The following is a 20,576-nucleotide window of genomic DNA, read 5'->3' as shown; positions in this document are numbered from 1 at the left end:
GGAGTGTATAAACCTAGCAGTATGAGCTCTGAAAGCACAGAATTTTATAAGGAAACTGTTAGGGACAGAAGATGACAGAAGGGACAAGCAGATAGGAAAGACAAATAAGCATACCCAAAGAAAGCTGAACTCCTAGTGTTAGTGCTTGCAGTAAAGCAGAAGCCTAGAAGCCTTTCACAGATCTATAGTGCAGTGAGCCAAATAAGACATGAATTTCTGTTTGGTTGGGTGTTTTGTTTTGTTTTAGAAAGTTTTACAAGTACACTGTCTTTTAAGAAATCAAGAATAAAAATGTCTGGTTTATAAATACAAATCTTCTGCACTTATGTCTAAAAAGGGAGATTGTCGATACAGAACAACTTTATTTGAATCACTCTTCTGCAGAAGCAACTTGTAGATATCAGTGTGCTTGAAAGTCTTCCCTATATCCTCATTTGCTTGTTTTACTTTGTTGTCACCCATTTTGTTAAGATACAGGGTTTGAATATTAGAGAAGATTTGTGAAACTAACCTTGTTGCCACAAATCTGTAGAAAAGTAAGAGAAGATACAAAGAACACAATGTTGTACCAGGGCTGGAGATGAACTCATGAGTGGGATGGATAGTACTCAATGATTATATTGAAGAAAAAGGAAATTATCTGAGCAAGATAATTGTAGCCTTTAGTATGCTGAAGGAAGCTGTAAATGAGAGAAGACTAACGATACTTCAGAAATGTATGAAAGGAAGGAAATGTTGAAGGTTGATTTTCAGAATATTTTAGCAGTTTTAAAAATCTCATAAGGTATAGTGATGGAAGTCCTTTTCAAGTAACAGTCAAGTGTGGTTGGTACTGGTAAGAATAATTTCATCAAATGCAGATACTAAGTGAGTGGTGCTCATAAATGTTATGTTTCTCATTGAGTCCACTCAAGGTTACTTTTTTTACTTCTTTTTATTGCTACTCACTCTGCACTGTACTGCAGAGATCTTCTTCTGCAGTTATACTGCTATACCGGGGGGGAGTGCTTAAGATTATTTTGATTCATGGGCTGGGCTGAGGCCACTGACTCACAAGTTTATTATGTTGAGGAAGAGGATGATATTCCTGAAAATGTGAATAGGGCTTGTTTAGTGTTTATTTTGGGTAAGTCAGAAAGTTTGTGTTTATTGCAATAGGAACTCCCTCAAAACCTGTCAGTAATCTCCCAATTAAAAGAAGTAAATCAAAGTCAGGGTGTTTTGTTTTGTTATTTCCCCCAAGGAAAAATAGAGAATTAGAGAGAGAGAGCTGCCCAGGGTAGTACTGTAGTATGTGAGTTTAGGTTATTCAGAGGTGTGTCTTCTACCAAGATGGCAGGGGAGGGATTAGCTTCAGTGTCCCCTCCATTTGCTTTCTTGTGTAATTACGGGAAATGCATTCAGTGTGCAAGGGTATCGTTGCTGTCCTGCTGTTTTATCATTTCTTTATGAGATAATGTTGATTTCAGCCATGAAATGCAAATTTAGTTTACAGTGCTCCTTTTCTCCATATAAAGGTTAAAATACCTATTGTAGATAGTACTGTTGGTGATGCTTTTGAAACAGTCTTTGCCAGTTAATTTTTGGCAGTACGTGGTTTTAAATGCTGCTCGATGCAACTGCATGAGTTTTATGTTGGCCTACATGAATTAATTTTCACCCAACGTGCATGTTGTAAAATTTTGAGTATAATTTGATCAAGTCATCATAAAACCTTGATATGATTAAAAAAAATCAAAATTGAATGTGTCAAATATTTAATACCTAGCATGCCTTCTGTGTGTTACAGCAAACCGAACATATGATTATTGAAGTTGAGCCATCTTAACTCTATAATCAGAAAATTCCTCTATCACAAGGGGCTAACAAATACTCCTAGGAATGCAGATGCTAATGGATTCTGTGTTTGGAGGGTATGTTTCTGTTTAGTTATAAACAAATAGTTTGTATTGCTGGTGATAAAAAGGCTCAGAATTTTAACAAGTCCTGTTACAATTAGCCCCAGTGCAGATTACAGACAGCTCCATTTACTGAATGCTGGAACTCCCAACAGCAATAAAATACGTGCAGAAGTGCAAATAGTTTTCAGCTAGCAAGCGAGTTCTAACACAGCAGCAAGGCCAGTGCTTAAGGAAGTTGTCTTTTTTTATTGTTATCTCCTTAGTTTATCTCCCTTTCCTGTGTAAACTGCTCACTATTGTGCAAAGAGAGGGTGTGTTAACTTTGGTAACATTGTGTTACTCCCATGAAGTAACGCTGTACACAAGGGTTTTTTCAGCATGACTGTACATAGGATTATTTTTTTCCCAAAAAAACCACATGATCCGAAGAATATTTCATAACTAATAAAGAATCTGGATTTTACTTTAGGTGGTACGGCAGTAAATTCACTGTCGCAGTTAGCAAAAAGATTACGTAGAAAAAAAGGTGTGAGTTTTTAATATATGTTGTATGAAAGAGTAAGAAGGTGGGGGAGAGAGTTTTATGAAATGACACGTTCTGTTGTAGACAACAGTGGAAAATAGCTCTGAAAATGCTGAGTTGGAGTAATAAATGAATAATGTCTAAAGTTTATCAAAACTGAAAGAACTCCTGATGTGAAATGAAGCCTCCTAAGAAAATCCTGTTCTGTCGCTGTTTTGCTTTGCTGCTGTCGCATGTCACGCTTGAATGAAAATGCTGCATTCTCTGGGGAGCAGTAAAGCTTCTGTGTAGGTTGTTTATTTCCTTAATCCCTCCTTCTTCGTGATTTCCAGTGTCAGATATAAAATGGAAAGCCTGTAAATATAGTGATTATCATACTGATTATCACCTGCATCAGGAAACGCCCTGGCTGGCCGCTGTAACCCTAGCAGTCTCCACATGTTACAGCCACTTAGATTTTAACCTGACTACTTTATTAGAGACGTGAAGCTCAGTATGAGGTGCCCTAGGGCTGCACAGATGGGTTCTGCTTGTTTCCTGTTCTCACTGTTATTGTGAATAGATACTAAAAGGTTCTCATCGCTTTTATCTGGTTAATTTACTTTGAACTGTCCCTGGCATTCAGGGCCTGCCTCACATTTCTCACCATTTTGCAAACACCAAACTGTAGTCTCCAAACCTGTGTTTTGTGCTTTATTATCTTTTTTACTGGAAGGGCCTTGATCCGGGAAGGGATGTAATTCTGAGAAAGGCTGATTCTTAGGGGGTTGTAGGCACAGTTTGTACTGAAAGGAGCTGCTCAGGAGTTGTTCTGAGGTTTGGTTAATGGGAGAGAAGAAAATTAAGATTGCTGTTGTTCTTCATCGCATTCAGACACTTTTAGATTAGAGGTCAACTGCAGGAAAATCTATGATTGTGTGCCAGCTACCATTATTCATGCAGCCAGGCAGCAGACCAGGCTGAAAGATGATGCTCTAACAGGAAAATCTGAAGACGAGATACTTTTTAACAAATGTGCGGTCATTTATCCTTTCTTGTAGAAGGACCATATCTTTCAAAACCATGTGTGCTATGCATGGGTGCCCCAGTACAGAAAATTAAGATGAATTCTCTCAGTCTCCAGCATAAGGAAACACTGCTTAACTTTAATAGTTTTTATCTTATGTACTGTGTCCAGTTTCCTGGCCAAACAATAGTTTAACACAGATGTTAATGTCCTGCTGTGTTGGGACATTAAAGAATCGCCTTAGGACAAATCAGTGTAACTTCCAATTTCAATTGCATGAGAAAAAAACTCAGATTAAAGAAGTAATTTGGCTACAGTGCGTAATTTTTAGTCTGTTTTCTTATTCTCTGTCCCCTCATTGCTCCCTTATTTCTCTTGTTCTTGCTTTTCTTCTATGTCCCAGTCCCATTTGAGGCTTTCTTGATTGTGTTACAGTTCATTGTGAGTGCATCACTTTAGAGTGGAAGCTTGCAGGCTCCTTTTTTCATATGAGCATAGCCTTTGTTAATCACATGCTGGTTTAGGAAAACACTGCATGATATCTTTGAACCCTACACTCCTTCTTGACAGCCAGGCTAGCAAATGTCATTGACTGTGTGATGTACAAGAAGGAATTCAATTGTAAGTAAATTGTCAAAGTGGCTAACCTTGCCCGCACCCAATTGTCAGGACCATGATTCAGTTTCTCTGTCAACATCAGCTAAGGCTAACCCGGTCAGCCTTATGTTTCTGCAGTGAAGCAGCCTGAGGAGTTGTGCTTTTCAGCTTATCACATTTTATTAACCTCAACTTACTGTTGTTATAATCAATTGTGCCCACTTCGAATTCTTCTGTTGCCCCCAAATTGGCAGATCGTAGAGTGCCATAAGTATGTATTTGCTGCAGCATTAAAAGCTGTCATAGGCACAGTGCAATTAAATAATTTGGTATGGTAGTTATTTTTGTTTAGTTGGATCATCTCACCATTTTGGCTCAAGACCTATCCCTTTATTAATATCACTTGGCAAAGATATTCTGGAAGAATGCAAGCTAAAACATAAAACTTTGAGGGTTTTCTGCAATATTTGCAATGTTAAGGTAGAAAGTGAGTAAGAGAAAAACGTTGCTATTGTCTTCTGTCTTCTTGCTTTTATTTCAAAATATATTTTAATCACTCCAGTTAATGTAAATAGGACATGAGGACATTCTGATACCCTGATGTTGCCTCTGTTCTTTCAGGAAAAGAACATAGTTAAATTGCCTAAAGCAGTGATTAAGACATCAGAGTATTTTTAAATGCTCATCTGCTTCCACCACAAGGATTTGAACACATTTTGTGATCCTATTTTATTAATGCAATGTAAATGACAAATGACTTTTTAAAATGGCTTGATAACCTGTATCCTGTGAAGTGCCATACATAAATGGAGATAAGATACCATTTCAGTTAAAAATATGTCTGAAGGATGTTTGTCTGAATTTGAAGTACTGGTTTCCTAGTCAAAGTCCTATCTGCAGAAGTAACTTTCCTCGCCTGGAAAAAACATATTGTACCCTCTTTATTTGAACCTGTGAAATGTGTTGACATTGTGCTGTTGTTGGGCTTGAAGGAGGGAGGGGGAAGCTTTTGGTGCAGCTATCGGAATTGAACAACTGTATATGGGTATATTGAGATAATTGTGTAAAAGGAAAACTGGCTGAATGAGTTTCAGAATGTGTTATTTCTTCATTATCTAGCACTTTATAATTAACTGCTCTTTTTTTATTATTTCAGGAAGCTGCCACTTTTGCTAGAGAGCAAGGCTTTGAGGTGAGTTAACCCACAATTGCACACTAAACAGATCCTAAAGGTTTTTTTTCTTGCTGATAATGAAGTTCTTTTGGACAATGATTGATGTGCTATTATACTCTCCAAGCCTCGCAGCGGTTACCATGGAAACTTGGCAGTCGTCATGGTTTCTTTGTTCTGCCAGCTCAGTGTTATGACGCACTCTGCTAGGTCTGCACCCAACATCGCCTACAGATGTTATTTATTGAATTTTGAAAAGCCTCTTGGGAAGCCGAGAGGTTGGGCACGGTTTCAAGCTGCCTCTGCAGATATGGGACCTGTCAGTTTGTTCAGTTAAAAAGCTACCTCATTAGCTGCATTACACTCCATAAGGATTCACTGCTAAAGCAGTGGTGAAGCAAGACTAAATAGTGAAATATAACGCCGCTTAAATAACTTAAACCCGGCCATATGCGGATTATCGTTATGCAAATGAATTTTAGAAAGATTGCATATAAAATTGTTAGGTACCGGTTAATGTAAACCGTGCTTCTACAAACAGCTTCTTTTAGAAAGGGTAGTGTGGAATTTGTGTTTCAAAACATATTCGAGTTGGTGTTTTCCATCTGTGCTCTAAAAATGTATGATCCTATGCTTTCTTGAAGTAAACACTGTTGATTTTACAGTGATTTTCAGAGCTTTTGATTTCATCTTCTTGAGGTATTTATTTGAATAGTATCTCCCATTGGCTAAATTCAGATGATTTAATCTGGAGAGCTATCAGCTATTGGTCTCTAATGCTGAACTAAAATAGGCAGGTTTTAAATACTATAATTAATGTGACAACAGTTCTGCTAATTTTGCAGATAGTAAGTGATCTTACTGAAATCTAAATTGCAGAACTGAGCACACATATATCCCTTTGCCTGTTTTTTCACTGGAATAAGACCCATCTTAATTGATTTGTTTGCAGTGTAAAAGAATAGGTAGGAGTTTGACTGCTCAACACCCATTTTGCATAAATAATAGAAGCCGCGCAATTCAAACCGCATTGCTTTAAGAATGTGCCACTTTTGTGTGTGGATGGTTGCAGATAAAAAAAAGAGCGAAAGACTGACAGCTTTTGTTCTACAATTTAAATTTTTTTTTAGAACCATACACCAGCAGGTACATCAGTGCCATTGGTGTTTTAGATATTAAAACTGTGGGCTGTCCCATTTCTTTTTATGTTTCCCAAATTCATGTCTTGTAGAAAGCTGTGTTGTAGAAATCAAGCCTTTTTATCACTGTCAATTTTCATTTGTATAATCTGTATTGTTAGCATAAAAATACACTTTGAGTTTATTCTGTCAAATGAATGAATTTCACAGATGCCTCCAAATAGAATATGAAGCATAACAAATTATTGGTACCCTCTGGTAGCTAGACAATAAAAAAGAAAGGAAGTAGTGTATTAAGCCTACCCATTCTATATTTTTATTGCCCCCTTGAGCCAAAGACTTTGAATGTGCCTGGTTTAAATTCAGTTCTAGTGACAAACTGCTTTTGCTGGTGTCTGCTAACTACCATCATATTAACCTTTCCATTAGTGCTTGCTTAGAGATTTTAGCACAGTTCCTTCTGAACATCCTAAATCTGCCACATTTGATTACAGCATATCAGTAAAGTGCACAGTGATTATGATCTTATCTCTTATTACTCCCTTGCTTGGCAACAACTCACATGTCAAGTTTACTGACAGAGATGTGTAGAACTTGATAAGTGTCCACAGTTTTGTTTTCTTACTGTGCTGTGGAGGCAAAAAAAAACATATAAAAAAATCACACTACTAATAAAATATATTAGGAAATAATTTGAGAGCTTCAATTAGCCTTTCAGTTAAAAACAAGAAAAATTTCCAACCATTCTCAGAAGCTTGTAAAATTGATTCTGTGTTTTATATTGAGAAAACTGATGAAACGTGGAAAAAAGAAAGGGCTTGAGTGACCAGGGCAAGATCAAGAGGTTATTTATCATAGAACTGATGGAAAGGTGCTGGTAGCTGAATTTGAATTGCAGACTGGAAAGAATTTTGGTTTTTTAACAAAAATAGAAATCTCTTAGAACTAGCTTTTTTTTTTTTTAATTGTTTCCTTCTCTACCTCCCAGTGATTTCAGCAGTTTATGTGGACTAAATGCATCTTTTAAACATGGATTGAGTTAAGTATATCTGAAACAATTTTTGAAAAAAAGAAGAAGTACAATCAAGGCAACTTCAGGAAAAATACACCTTTTCTGAAGAAATAAAATCTTGTCACAGGCGAGAGAAAACACTCCCATAACACAAATCTTTTTTTTTTCCTTGTAAGAAAAATCATGTTAAAAGGAATTTTTATTTCTATGCTTCACCTAACCAGGAGTTAGTTTTCCATTGTACTTTGCTGAAATACAGGGTATTTTTGTAAAATCAGTCATGATATTTGAAGACCATTATTTCCTTCATTTTATCTCCTGACCAACACTTATCTGTAATAATCAAAAGTAGAACATTACTTCTGATGCAGTCTCTTCCTGGAGTGCATCAGTGTTTTCTTTTCTGTGGATTTTGTGTTCTATGACATTTTAAAACTATTAAATAAATAGTAAATTCACTGTCTGTGAAGACAGTGCTTCATCCTAATTATATGTTGCAGTCATCTCAGTAATCCGTTATAATAGTCACAATTTTTATCCTAGGGAAGCTCTTGGACTTGGTTCCCCTTGAGTTGGTAGAATGGTTGTCAGTATATTTCAACTGGCTGTTTGTAATATGTTTCTAATAACAAAATTGCCAACACAGAGGTTTATGAGGTTTTGTTTTTGCAAAATGGCAATTTACCATTTATTCTATGTAGGAATTATGAAAACAAAATCCTACTTTAACATAAAACTTAGGATTCAATTCTGTCCATCAACCCAAGAAGTAGAATGAAGTGAAAGGAATGGTGGGTATCGAAGGGGTTAGGCGCAGCTGCCATGCAAAATAGTTTTTTCTTGTTACAGGCAGAGGTCTCTTCCTAAGTATGTACTGGTTGGGGAGCCAAATCAGAGAGGTTTGGTACCCTGGGCCAGATACAGTCTGCAAGTTAATGAGGTACACTGCACAGATCCACTGTTTTCAGTAGATTTATGCCTGTTTAGGTCAGGGCTCTGGTAATCCCAGCCGCAGTGTATCTGTTTACAGGCAAAGATCAGAAGATGTGGTTTGACTCGCATTGTAACTGTACACAGTTTTTCACATACGTCTAGCTGACCCTTACATGTATGTATTCTACTGACATGCTGGAATGACTGCCACACGTGAGGTTTTTCAGGTGCAGCATCAATAGGCAAATTACGCTTTTGTGAGATTTGTGTGTCAGGTTTGTTAAATCAGTTTCAGGTGTATAACTGGATATGTGTAAGTATCCTGTGAATGTGGGACACGTTATAGAAGCTTTGGGACCACAAACCAGTAGTCTTACTGTTCAGCCGTGTCTGTAGATACAGGATATATGTCTCAATAAGTGTGCAAGTAGGAGTCAGTGCAAAACAAATATTATTCATTTCAGCTGTTTGAAAATATCATGTATATTCTGAACAGAAATAGGAGATGACAACATTTCGTGATGTTTGCCTGACAATGAAATGAGGGTCATAGTATGTAGAGGTACATAGACTGGAGAGGTACAGTCCTAAGCTGTAAATATTCATATATTATAAAATGTCACAGTTTTACCTTTACTTAATGGTAAGATAGAGATATACTGTGGGAAAGCTAAAGCCTCCTCAATACTGAGGTTGCAGCTCTTGTATTCTATAAGCACTATTTTATTCTCTTCCTTTGAAAAAAATTAATATAGAACGTGATTTTGTCTAAAAATGGCCAAGTTAATTCTCACAGATGAGTAATTTTAAAATCTGTGCATTCAGATACAAGTCTCCAAACCACTCTGTTTTGAAATTTCTGCTTTTTTAAAAAGTTGGCTTTTTCACCCTAACTACTTTCCTTCTACTGTTACTGTTATATATTTAGGTGTTCCTGAAATTGTATGTACTTTTTGCTTCCTTTCACTGTCTGCTTTATTTCATCCTCAACCGTCATTCTTCACTAATCTTTTTCCTCAGGGTCCTATTTCCCTCATGTAAGTTCATCTTTATTCTTCCTTAAACTGAAGAAATCATGTCTCGATTGTGTTGTTTTCTCCTATTATAACTTCCTCTTTTTCCTTTTAAAATCCAAAGTGCATATAAATACATTGCACAAATACCTTCACACTCTTTGATTTCTGTGCCTGCTTTGCTCCACTGTAAATGTGCTTAATAAAGTCCCTAGTAGCCACTACCTACTTAGCAAAAACTAAACAACTCTCTCCTATTTCCTTTGATCTCCATGGTGCTTTACAGCATTTTCTAGTTCATGGATCTCTTAATTGTCAAGGCCTGAAATAGTTCAGAACTTAGGTGAACCTTCAGAAGCCTGCATGTTACCAAGCTGGGGAGCTGTAATTCTCCATCCATCCCCTGTTCAACAGCTTGTGCCACCAGCTGATACCTGCTATTCACAAGTGTCTTCAAAAGACATTTCAGAACAGAACAGCAGATCCAGTTTTTGTTCTCTGTCATCTTTAAGGGACTCCTCAGCTTTTGAGAATTAGGAGTAAAATAGCCCTTGTTCACTGTCCTCAGTTCACACAGAAGGGCTCAAAGTTCTTTTTTTTCTCTGGTGGAAGACGTTGCCTTCTGAAAGCTGTATTAATAGTCCAAGCAGGAGGAAGGAAGAAATAACATAAATAAGAATGTAGTATATGGAAATGAAAAATATGAAGGAATTTTTTAACGAGGTAAAGAAACCAATATGTAAGGGGAAATCATTTTCATGTTAGGCAAATGCGTATAAATCAGCGGGCTCACTGACTACCAGAGTTGAGGGAGAAATTACAGGGAGGCTAAGGGTGTTGCAAAGGAGCTGGATAATCTTCACATAAATAGATACTGGCAAATATATAGCCCGGGCATATTCTCTGTCCGTAAGAAAGATGAAGTGCTTGAAGATCAACAGGATTATCAAAAATGAGCAATTAACCAGGACTGAATGGTATGCAGATTATAGTTCTTGAAGTGTTTAAATGACCTGCTGATGAAAAATAATCATTCTCTTGTTGAAGTCAGCAGCTGCAGTCAAAATGGCACATACAGTACCTGCGTTTCAAAGTAACACTACATGCTGATTTTGGAATATAAAAATCAATATATTAATACTGTAAATTAATTGTAACAACTTTGGTAAGTGACTTGAAAGTGCTCTGGACAGCTTTATAAATGAACTCTATTTATTATGTAATTGTGTTTAAAAATAAGTTGTGATTCATGATGAAGAGGACACAAAATGATGCAGAAGGCGTTGTTTTCATATATTCAACACTAGGCCCTCACCAGATCAGCTATTTTTCACTGCAGTTGCTTGTACACAAGAGCAAACTGGGAAAAAAGTATAGTGTTGTTTAACACAGATATGAATAAAGTAGGACATAGTTAAGTAGCACAGAGATTAATTATAGTCTTTCTTACTTTTCCTATGGTGGGGGAAAAAAAGTAAAAAAGAAAAAAATATAAATGATAGCAAGAAATAGGTTTACATCGACCAGAGTTAATTTGTAGAACTTTCTGGCTTGAGATAGATCTGAGAACAAAAGCTTCCCACATAGCATTATAAAAGGATTTGATGTTTATACAAATAACAGGAGCACCTACATTTAGATTAGATTGAAAGATAAGTAAATTAGAAATTTAAATCCTTGTGTTTCAGATCATAGAGCAACTATGAGAACAGGAAGGATATGACAAGTTGTGCTGTTAGAGTTTCTTGCATCAAATGAAACATTTCAAACTTGTCTCTGTCAAAGACACTGGATGGATGAGAGCTTTAGTTCCCCATGCCAGTTTCTCTGTTCCTAGCTACAGACACTGTGGTGTACAGACAAAGTTCTTTTAAAGCAAAGATTCTTGAAGTTTTTGGAGTTTAGCCTTACTTCAGAAAATCGGGAGTGTTCTGTGCCCCCCTACAAATACCTTTCACTCTTTGCTTCCCTGCATCTCAATTATGCAACCAACCGGTGAGCACAGAGTGTTTTCACCTGGGCCCCGCACCCTCTGCAGCTTAGTCGGTTTATTTGCTGAGATCAGTTGCTGTAGGGAAGTTAAAGAAACATCGTCTGAAATCAGAGGGATTATAGTACTATAAAACCTGGCTAAATTAGATGAAAATCAGGCTCAGAGTTTATCCAAAGTATTCTCTTACGAATTTTATTTTTAATTTTATGATAGGTAAGGCTGGATTCCAGTCAGCAGCAAAGAAACCCACTAATTGCTCATTAAGAAATGCTCTGTAATTCCTTTGTTAGCTTTGCAGTTTGGAAGCAATTGGAATAGCCGAACTATCATTATCAAGATTAAAAACAATGGTCTCATAGTACTACATAAACCCTTAGGAGAATGAAGTATTCCTCCTTTTAAACATCTTCCTCTACTGACAATAAAGTCTATTTTATACCTAGCTGTAAGAAAATAATTCTCTGATCTGCAAATAAAGTTCTAATCTCTTGCTGCTCCTAGTATGCTGGTAACAAGAATTTTCTTTCTCTCTTATGAACAGACTGAAGACATTAAAGAGATAGCCCGGAAGACACAAGCCCTGCCAAAGGTGAACACTAAAAGGCAACGAATCGTAGTCTTTACCCAGGGGAAAGATGACACTGTAATGGCTACAGGTATATTTTTCAAATCTCTGTTGTTGCTCACAGTAAATATTCTAGTTAATCAACTACAAGTTGTGGTTTTACAAATGATAACTGTTAAAAGTTAGTCAGAGTGTTTGCCTTTTGGTGTTAGTACCTGTTTCTCCTCTGTTCCGCTTTTAATTGTTTTAAGATTCTGAATTTAATAAGTTAATATTTAACAAGAATGCCTGAGAATTTAGTTCTGAACATCTTAAGTTCTTTTTTTATAACATAGATCTAAAATATTGATCCAGTTGGTTTTACTCAGATTTTTATGACTTGAGATTTTATCTGTGTAGCCATCTTTGCTGCAAACAAGAACACACTATGCCTGCTGAGAACAGCTGTGCAACAGTACAGTATATTTAAACATTTGTGAAGAGGAGGAAGTGAAATCCAGTACTAAGTGAATTTCCAGGCTTCTTCGCTTTGAGCAGAAAGTCTCACTTTAGCTCTTCTCAACCGTCTGCTCTTCTGTTCTCAAAGGAGTACGTGGGAAAAAGGTGTTCTAGCACAGATACAAGTAGTTTATGCTGTCTAAATTGATGATGTACGACGCACAGATTTAAGCATTATAAACATGACTGCCTACCTTTTGACAGTCTCTTTAATTCTGTCCACCTCTGCTTTTAGACTAAATAAAGCTATTAAAAACATGTGCTGTGGCAAGCTATTTTAGTCGTTTGTTCCTTTGCAAGGTAAGTTATTAGTCAGGGCTGAATTCCTCCGCTGAAAGTCAAGTGAAATTGAGGAAGCTTTGCACCTGAGGGACTGGTGCTTGCTCATACGATGTTTGCCTCAAAATCAGAATTGGCTTCAGACTGTGGCTAGGCACTAAGTAGGGATGTCACTGCTATATAGATCATTCTTAGCAGCATTTTGAATGATTTCTCCAATAGGTTGCTTCTTCCCCTGTTCTGTTCACTACAAACTGGTTTAAAGGAAATAGAAAGCAGTCACTGACAGCTGGGTATGTGCATCCCACTGAATAACGATGGAACTGTTGCTTCCAGAAAGTTACTGCATTACGTGAAAGGCCCATGTGCAGGCACTTCACTTGAGTATTGTATAGTTGCCTGAAAAATTGCAGTATAAAAATGTTTTTATACATGAGCTAGTAATAACGGTAGTAAACCTAAATCTTACATGTAACCCTCCTGTGCTCTTATTTAATTTTCACTGTGTACTTATTTTATTCTTCAAACTGGAGTTGTTAACAAATCCATTAATCCCTTCTTTGATATTTTTACAACTGGGAGCTTATTTGAGGACTGACACTTGCTAATCTTAGCTGTTTGTTCGCTATGAAATGAACTTAAATTAGAGAATGCACTTTATATGCATGATAAATGCAAGATGGATAGAGAGTGTATGCAATGGTGTCAGCTACAAAAGCAAACATGATAAATGTTAAGGCAGTTTTGAGCCGTGGGATAAGCTATTCAGTGCACAAGCATAGCTGAATCTCTTAGCTATGTTGTTATTCATGGCAGCCAAATAAATGTCAATAATAAAAGAGAATTAAAGATTTTCATTTCCCAGAGGCAGTCCTCTAATACAGCTTGATCTTTCATTTCATTTGTAATTCATTCTCATGTCAGGATGCAATCATTCGCCAGGCTCTGTGTGTCATGTTAAGTCATTTAATAATGATTAAGAACATAAAAATGTTTGGCCTGTGGGGCAATTCCTGAAAGATATACCGATTTGTTATTGTTTTCCTCCTTTTTCCTTCCTTTGGTGTAGATCATCTTTTTTCCACCTCCTCACATTGAAATAATATTGAAAGAAGGAAAATGTGTCCCTTGATTTGCAAATGGTGATACCACAGAATGGCACAGAGTACTGCTAACACACTTATTTCAACACTAATTAGGTCTACTTGTGCTTTGAAACCTGCAGTGGAAGGAAAGTGTAAAAAGTTTCTAAATGATCCTTGAAAGAATTACTCCATTTAGGAGTAGCTACCAGTGTAAAATTAATTTCATTTTTCTAATGCACAGAAAAGGAGTATTTTTTTTTTAAAAAGCAGATTGTGTGTAGCTGTTTATCGTCCCTTTCAGAGGAAACAATATAGTCTCAAAGAGCTTGTGCCTAGATTAAAATAATATTTGCAAAGTCAGCTATTGAAAACCGTTTTGGTACCTCCTGCTTTGTATTTTGTCCAGGTTAATAATAGTAACAGCAGTATGTTTATTAGTTGGAAGATGTTTCTGTCAGTAGTGACTCAACCAGAGGACATCAGTGTCTAGGAAAAGGACTCTATTCCCTTCCACTACTGTCTTTAACTGTCCTGCATCAGCTGTTGGGCTGATCACTTACGCCAGTGGTATTAGTTTATGTCTGAAAGCGTGCAGGGTGGAGCTCAGGCTTACAGGTAGGGTAAAAGACTTCAAGGTGAATTTGGCCTTTGTGAGTTTTCTACCTTGTGTTCCTCCTCCCCTTCCCCATTTTCCCTATGGAAGAGGTCTCTTTTCTCCGGAAGCAGTGTAGAGCAGCGTTGCTGTGAGCCATGGGAGCAGAAATGGACGGCTGGGATCAGGCTGCACTCAGTGAAGGGACACAGCCGTATGGCCACTCCCCACCCCTTCTTTCCCTCTCCCTTGCCCAGGGCATGGCAAGATAACACAGGCAATGCTGCAGTGGTAAAAGCATCCTTAACAAATCTCTCTTTCCTCTGTCAAAGCCTCTGCATACCGTCCAGGTACATCTCTGGCTGGAAGGAGAGGAAATAAGATGAATAAAAGGAGTTATTGCAGGTGGTAGCAAGTTGTTCCAGAGAATGGAAGAATAAACAGGGATTTGACGAGTAGAGCACGGAGCAGAAAGGTGCAGTTTTTTGCCAAAAGGAAAGAAAGATTGACCCAAAAGTCATGAGAATATAGCTCCTACAGACGATGGACAGAGTTTAGACTACAACAGCTAAAACATCTTACTTCCCCCAAAGATCTGATCCAGCCATACTACAGAAGTGTTTAGTTAGAACTTATGAATTGTTAAAGTTTATCCAACAATTTTTTAATGTCCACCAAAAATACTGGTGGCTCGTCTCAAACAGACCACAAGCTGTAGGCCTTCAGGCATGGATTGACAAGCCACTTAGAGGCATGTAACTAAAGCAGATCATGACAAACGGGGAGAAGCAATAACTACATCAGCAATCCCAATCTAAGCCATTCTCATTTGTCAGTCCTCTTTCTTTGGCTGTCTGAATTATTTGTGTTTTCAGAGGAAAAATTTCTCTCTCTTTATCATAGAGCACGTTGGGTCTTTCTGCTGTCTGTTCATATCTCCTCCGTCACACTACTTCAGCCCGAAGGCCCCTTTTCTCTCCCCTTCCTTCCTGTTCTCTGTCAGTAGGAATAATTGCAAGGAAGAGGCAAGCTCAAATTCAAGCTGAGTGTGATCAGTGTGTTTTATAGGGAAGGAAAGTGTTTAGGATTGGCACACAGGAGCCGTGGCAGATGAAATGTCGACTAAATTAACTGTCGGCTTCTAATAAGACTCCGCAGAGCATGTGCAAATGATCGTTGTCTGAAGTTTTCCTCTTCGTGTCATAGAATCATAGAGTGGTTTGGGTTGGAGAGGGCCTTTAAAGGTGATCAGGTCCAACCCCCTGCAGTGAGCAGGGGCATCTTCAACCAGATCATGTTGCTCAAAGCCCAGTGCAGCCTGACCTTGGATATTTCCAGGTATGGAGCATCTACACCCTCTCTGGGCAACCTGAGGTGCGTTTTTTGATTATGTTAAATTTTATCTTTTTAGCAAAGAAGGCTTTGGATCTTCTTACTGACCCTAAGAATTAGCACTGACAAAAGCATAATTTTCTCTAGCATCAGTCCCTAATATGACTGAATTTTGATAAAACTGTCTTTAAAAGAGTAGACTGTGAGAGACACCTGTGATGAAATCTTTCACTACAGAGCATAATGGTTTGGAAAAGGTACTGGTAACTGAAAATAGATTCTGTTGACCTGATTACCAGAAAAGTTTATTTGAGGAGAGCAGTATTAGGTTAAATCTTTGTGTGGATGCTCCTCCTACAAACTGAGAATTACTTGAATATCAAGACTCAGGTCGCACTGCCACAGACTGGTTCCATCATATCTCTCTTCCCAGGCCTGAGCTTCTGGTTTTGACTGAGAGTTCCTGAGCTTACTGGATACATGAATTTCATATTTCAATACTTTTTCTGTAACCACAAAAAATACATATGTGGGGAAAGCAGGGAGAGTTAATGAACACATGCAGTCTCCTGATTTCAGCAGCTGGAGCTTTTAAGAAGTGCACCAAAAATCACAAGCTCTGGCAAGAATATATATGTCATATCTATATGTGTGCTGTAACATTTTTCAGAATAGCTGTGAAAGCTATCCCTTTTACAGAGTTGCTCATAACATTTTTAAACAAATTACTTTTAGTCAGATACATTTAATGACTGGTCTTGGCCCAAAGGGAAATCTTCGGAAAGTTTGAGCAAAATCAGTTCAGCAATGGAAAAACATACTTTTATATTGAAATATTTGCATAATTCAAAAACAGCTGAAGCTACAAACTTTAAACTTGGCTTCTTTTATGGCTTTATTAGAGGAAAGAAAAACAATCCAAATTTAAAGAAAATCACTTTAGCATTTTTCAGGTTATGAATGATGAAATCTGGCATGTTCAGGCGTGAACATAGAATTTTCCATTCCTTTTTTTCCCCCCAATGTTTTCAAGACCACCTCTGTTAGGGCACATTTGTAATAACCTCATTTGTTAGAATATGGCAGTAAAAAATGATTTTTTTAAGGATTCAAGTATTAAAGCCAACTCAGTTAGGGTTTACTAACCACTTACATTTTTAGTTTTGGAGATACATTACTTGAGATATTTCAGGAAATGTATTAGCAGTGCTGGCAAATGTCCTAAAGTGAGAAAGGTCCATCTTAAAACTTTCTTAGTACACCTATCACACAGTATGTACTGAAACAATTTTGTGAATTTCTACTTGTTATTACTGTTATTTAATCTATTACATGAATTAAAGAGCATGTGCAATGTAGCCAAACTAATACGTTGCCATAAAACTTGCAACATTACCAAATTTTAGAGCCTGCCTACCAAGCTCTTAATGTTGGAGTGATACTGGACAATTTGCCTCAACCTGTTGTCTGAAACAGGATACTGAGCTAAGTGGATGTTGGTGTTACCCATTACAACCATTCTTAAGGCAAAATATGCAGATATGTTTGTAAATTAAAACTTCATATTTGGATAGAACCAAAACCTGGCCTAAATGCAAATACCAACAAAGGTATAGGTAGTATGCTTTTATGAATGATGCAACTTCTTTGACTTTTGACAGCTTACACTAAACAGAGGTCAGTAGGTTTTCTTTGTCCGGTTGTGCTACAATCATAGACCAGCATGTTACCTTGTAAGCTTATCTATAAAACGTAGAAGTATTTATTACTATTGACACTGCTGATGTTTTATGATGTTTTATGGCGGGCCTGTTTGCAGCTCCTCTTTCTGTAAGTTACTACATATTGTGTGTTCTCCTCTAAGAAGCAAGAAAAGTGTTATTTTTTTACTTACTTAGAGCTTTCATGCTTAGCCTTCCAGACAGGAAAACCTTGACGGGCTCTTTTTATCAGCCAACCTTCCCTTGTGTTTACACAAACAAAAGTAGTCTCTTGGACCTGGAGAAATAGTAGTTGGTTTATATTACAGTGTGCTCTCTTTTCCACAGGATTACGTACTTTCACTCTTCCCTATCCATTAATATTCAGAAATAGACAGAAAAGTTTAAAAACCAAAAATGGATTTAGGAAAAAAGGACATTTTAGTCACCAGTGACATAACAAATGAGCCAGAAAGCCCAATAGAATTATTTTTAGTTTCATTGTGACTTAGGAAACCACAAAACCTAAATTAATAATGAACATTTGTTGATAGGGATTAATGAATAGCAAAGCTGGTAATACCTTTTTGTAACACACCTTTTATACTGTGTGGGAGCGTTTTATTAAACAGCTGAAACACATTAAAACCTAAATTCCTGGATTCTGATATCTTGATTGTACTTAAAAGTATATCAACTGTTACATCTCAAACAATGCTTATACATATATGTAAATAGATATATAGAGAGATGTAATGTGTGTGTGTGTGTCAGTAATTTCATATTGATTTAAGAAGAGGATGTCTTTTCTAGTCTGCTGTGTTAGTACACCAAGAATGTGAAGCTGGGAAATCCCCTTTTCATCTATAATCACCAGTAATAGGGAATTTTCAAGGCAAAACTGTGCATCTTATTAAATATAGCTCAGATTTCAGGTGCTACAATGAATTTGTGTTCTGAGGGAAATTTACCCCTTTAAGCTGTGAAAAATGCATGCTTCTTGAAGGTCAGTATATCCAGGTCTCTATCCCATTCTTTAAGACTTGGCAATATTTTCTCTTACACACAAGAATTTCTATATTTGTTTCTCAGATACAAATACATAGATTTAAGAAGTCAGCTTTTGTACCATAATTCTAAAAAGGATTCTTGGAGGCATATCCACTGCTTGGGTAGTAGAAATTGTGTAGGATGAAACAGGGAGCTGGACTGAGGCAGACCAAAGGTCTATAACCTGGTATCTGCAACACTGGGCAGTAGTGAGTGCTTGTGAAAGAGTACGAAGCCAGAACAAATCTGTAGTCATGCTTCCACGTTATAGCGTCCAGCGATCTGTAGCCTGGGAATTTCTGAACTAGAGATGTTGTCTTTTGGGCTTAATAGTCCAAAACAGGGTTCTACCATGCATAATGTTTTGTGATAATGAGTGTCACAGGTTCTGTGTTATGTAAAGAAGTTCCTCCATTATTTGTTTGGATTCAGCCACTTTACGTTACTGGCTGTCTCCTGCTGCTCGTACTGTGTGGCCAGTCCATAATTGTTCCGTATACAATGTCTTGCACTTTTGATTTTGCAGAAATCCTGCTTGTCTCCACTTTGCTCGTCTTTTATCCAGACACTTTTCCTGTTCTGTTTTATTTTTCTTTGTTTGCTCTGTAATTCTGACACCCTGGTTTACCCTTCACTGCACCTTTTTTCAGGTCTGCTACATACTTTGTGAAGAGAGGCCAGAGTGTTCAACTTGAAAGTGCCTGAGAAGTTTACACAGCAGTTTAATTTTGTTGTTTACTTTGTTCTATATTCCTCTCTTAATAATCCCTAACATTTTATTTGCTTTTCTGGCTGCCACTGCTGATTGATCTGGCATTTTCATAGAATTATCTGTCGTAACTTCAAATTTTCTTTATGGCATGGTAATAGGTGCTTTAGAGCCCATCATTGTATATTTAAAGCTAGAATTTTTTTTATGTGCACCTTTTTTACACTGATTGACAAAATAATTTTATAGCCCATTACTGTGAGGCACCTTTGCAATTCTTCACATCAACTTTTGGTTTTACTATCCCAAATAAGTCTAAGTGTATCACAAGAAGATGGCACATACTACACTGAAGAGCTCCCCTCAGAATGGTGTATATAGCCTAGAGGTGCTACCCATAACAGGTACGTACAGTTAACACCGAGACTGGACTTAGGCAGAGGAATTTCAGTAAGGCCACCTCTTAAACCACTTGTGTCCTGTCTTGCTTGACTCTAGAGAGCAAAGTTGAATGAATTTACAGTAAGATACCAATTCAGATGCTATTAAATCCCAAATGAATGCTCTTGTTCAGGAAAGGAAGTACCTTAGTATGCTGCAGCTTAATTTTTTATTAGATTTTTTTGAGAATTGAGTGGTATTATTCCTTACTTAAAGAATCCCCATAGAATTAATTTATCATAAATTTTCCGGTATACAATGGATGTAATACTTTAAAACTCGTACCATTTTACTGATGACCTGAATGAGTTGTGAGGTTGTTTGTCCAGAAAAAATTACATTGACACAATATTTTTCTGTTTGCACAAACCACAAAGCAACAGAACTACCTACAAGAAATCCTGAGAAGACAGAATTGTAGTAATTAAGCTGTCTGGTTACCGAGGGAGGCCCCTACTGTTCTGAGCAAACATGGAAGGAATGGGGATTCACCTTATTCGGTCTATGGCTACCTAGTCCTCAGAGCATGAGAGGCTGAGACTTGGTCCCTGGCAGTTTTACACTGATAGAAAAATGGGAAATAACTGGCTCCTCCTAGGACGCATGTTTCTATCCCTGACTTTTCCCCCACCCTGGCAGTACTTCTCTTCCTGCATGGGGAGCCAGTTCAGTAATGTTGTAGAATTAGGCCCACAAAGCATAGAGTAAGGAATAAGGCAACAGAGCCATGAATATACAATTTGATGGGAAACTATCTCTTTGGCATCTTCTATGCTGAAAACCACCAATTTTATCATAGAACTATATTAAAAGAATGATGAAAGAGCAGGATCGATCATTCAGTAATTGGGAAACACTGGAACTAATGACAGTCTTCCAAATTTAATTTGTGCTTTTCACATGTACGTGTAACTGATGCAACTTTGTCAAGGTGATCCCCTTCTTTCTGAAAATGGCACCTACCCCCCTCCATGTATACCAAACATGAAATTCTGGTGGCTTGTAGTTTTTCAGCAATTGTTTTTGCATCTACAGTG

The 20,576-nt window shown here is 37.3% G+C and overlaps 1 protein-coding gene across 1 annotated transcript in view; it reads left to right on the top strand.

Annotated features, from left to right (window-relative positions):
* ADK (adenosine kinase) overlaps positions 1-20,576 on the top strand; it is a 153,019-nt gene that overhangs the window by 100,463 nt on the left and 31,980 nt on the right. Inside the window, exons 4-5 of the mRNA XM_009876697.1 lie at positions 5,184-5,219; positions 11,830-11,944. Coding sequence (XP_009874999.1) covers positions 5,184-5,219; positions 11,830-11,944 — 151 coding nt within the window. The remainder of the gene's footprint in view (positions 1-5,183; positions 5,220-11,829; positions 11,945-20,576) is intronic.

This window comes from Apaloderma vittatum, unplaced genomic scaffold (assembly GCF_000703405.1).
Source record: "Apaloderma vittatum isolate BGI_N311 unplaced genomic scaffold, ASM70340v1 scaffold7859, whole genome shotgun sequence".
Lineage (NCBI taxonomy): Eukaryota > Metazoa > Chordata > Aves > Trogoniformes > Trogonidae > Apaloderma > Apaloderma vittatum.
This window is presented reverse-complemented; position numbering and strand designations above follow the sequence as displayed.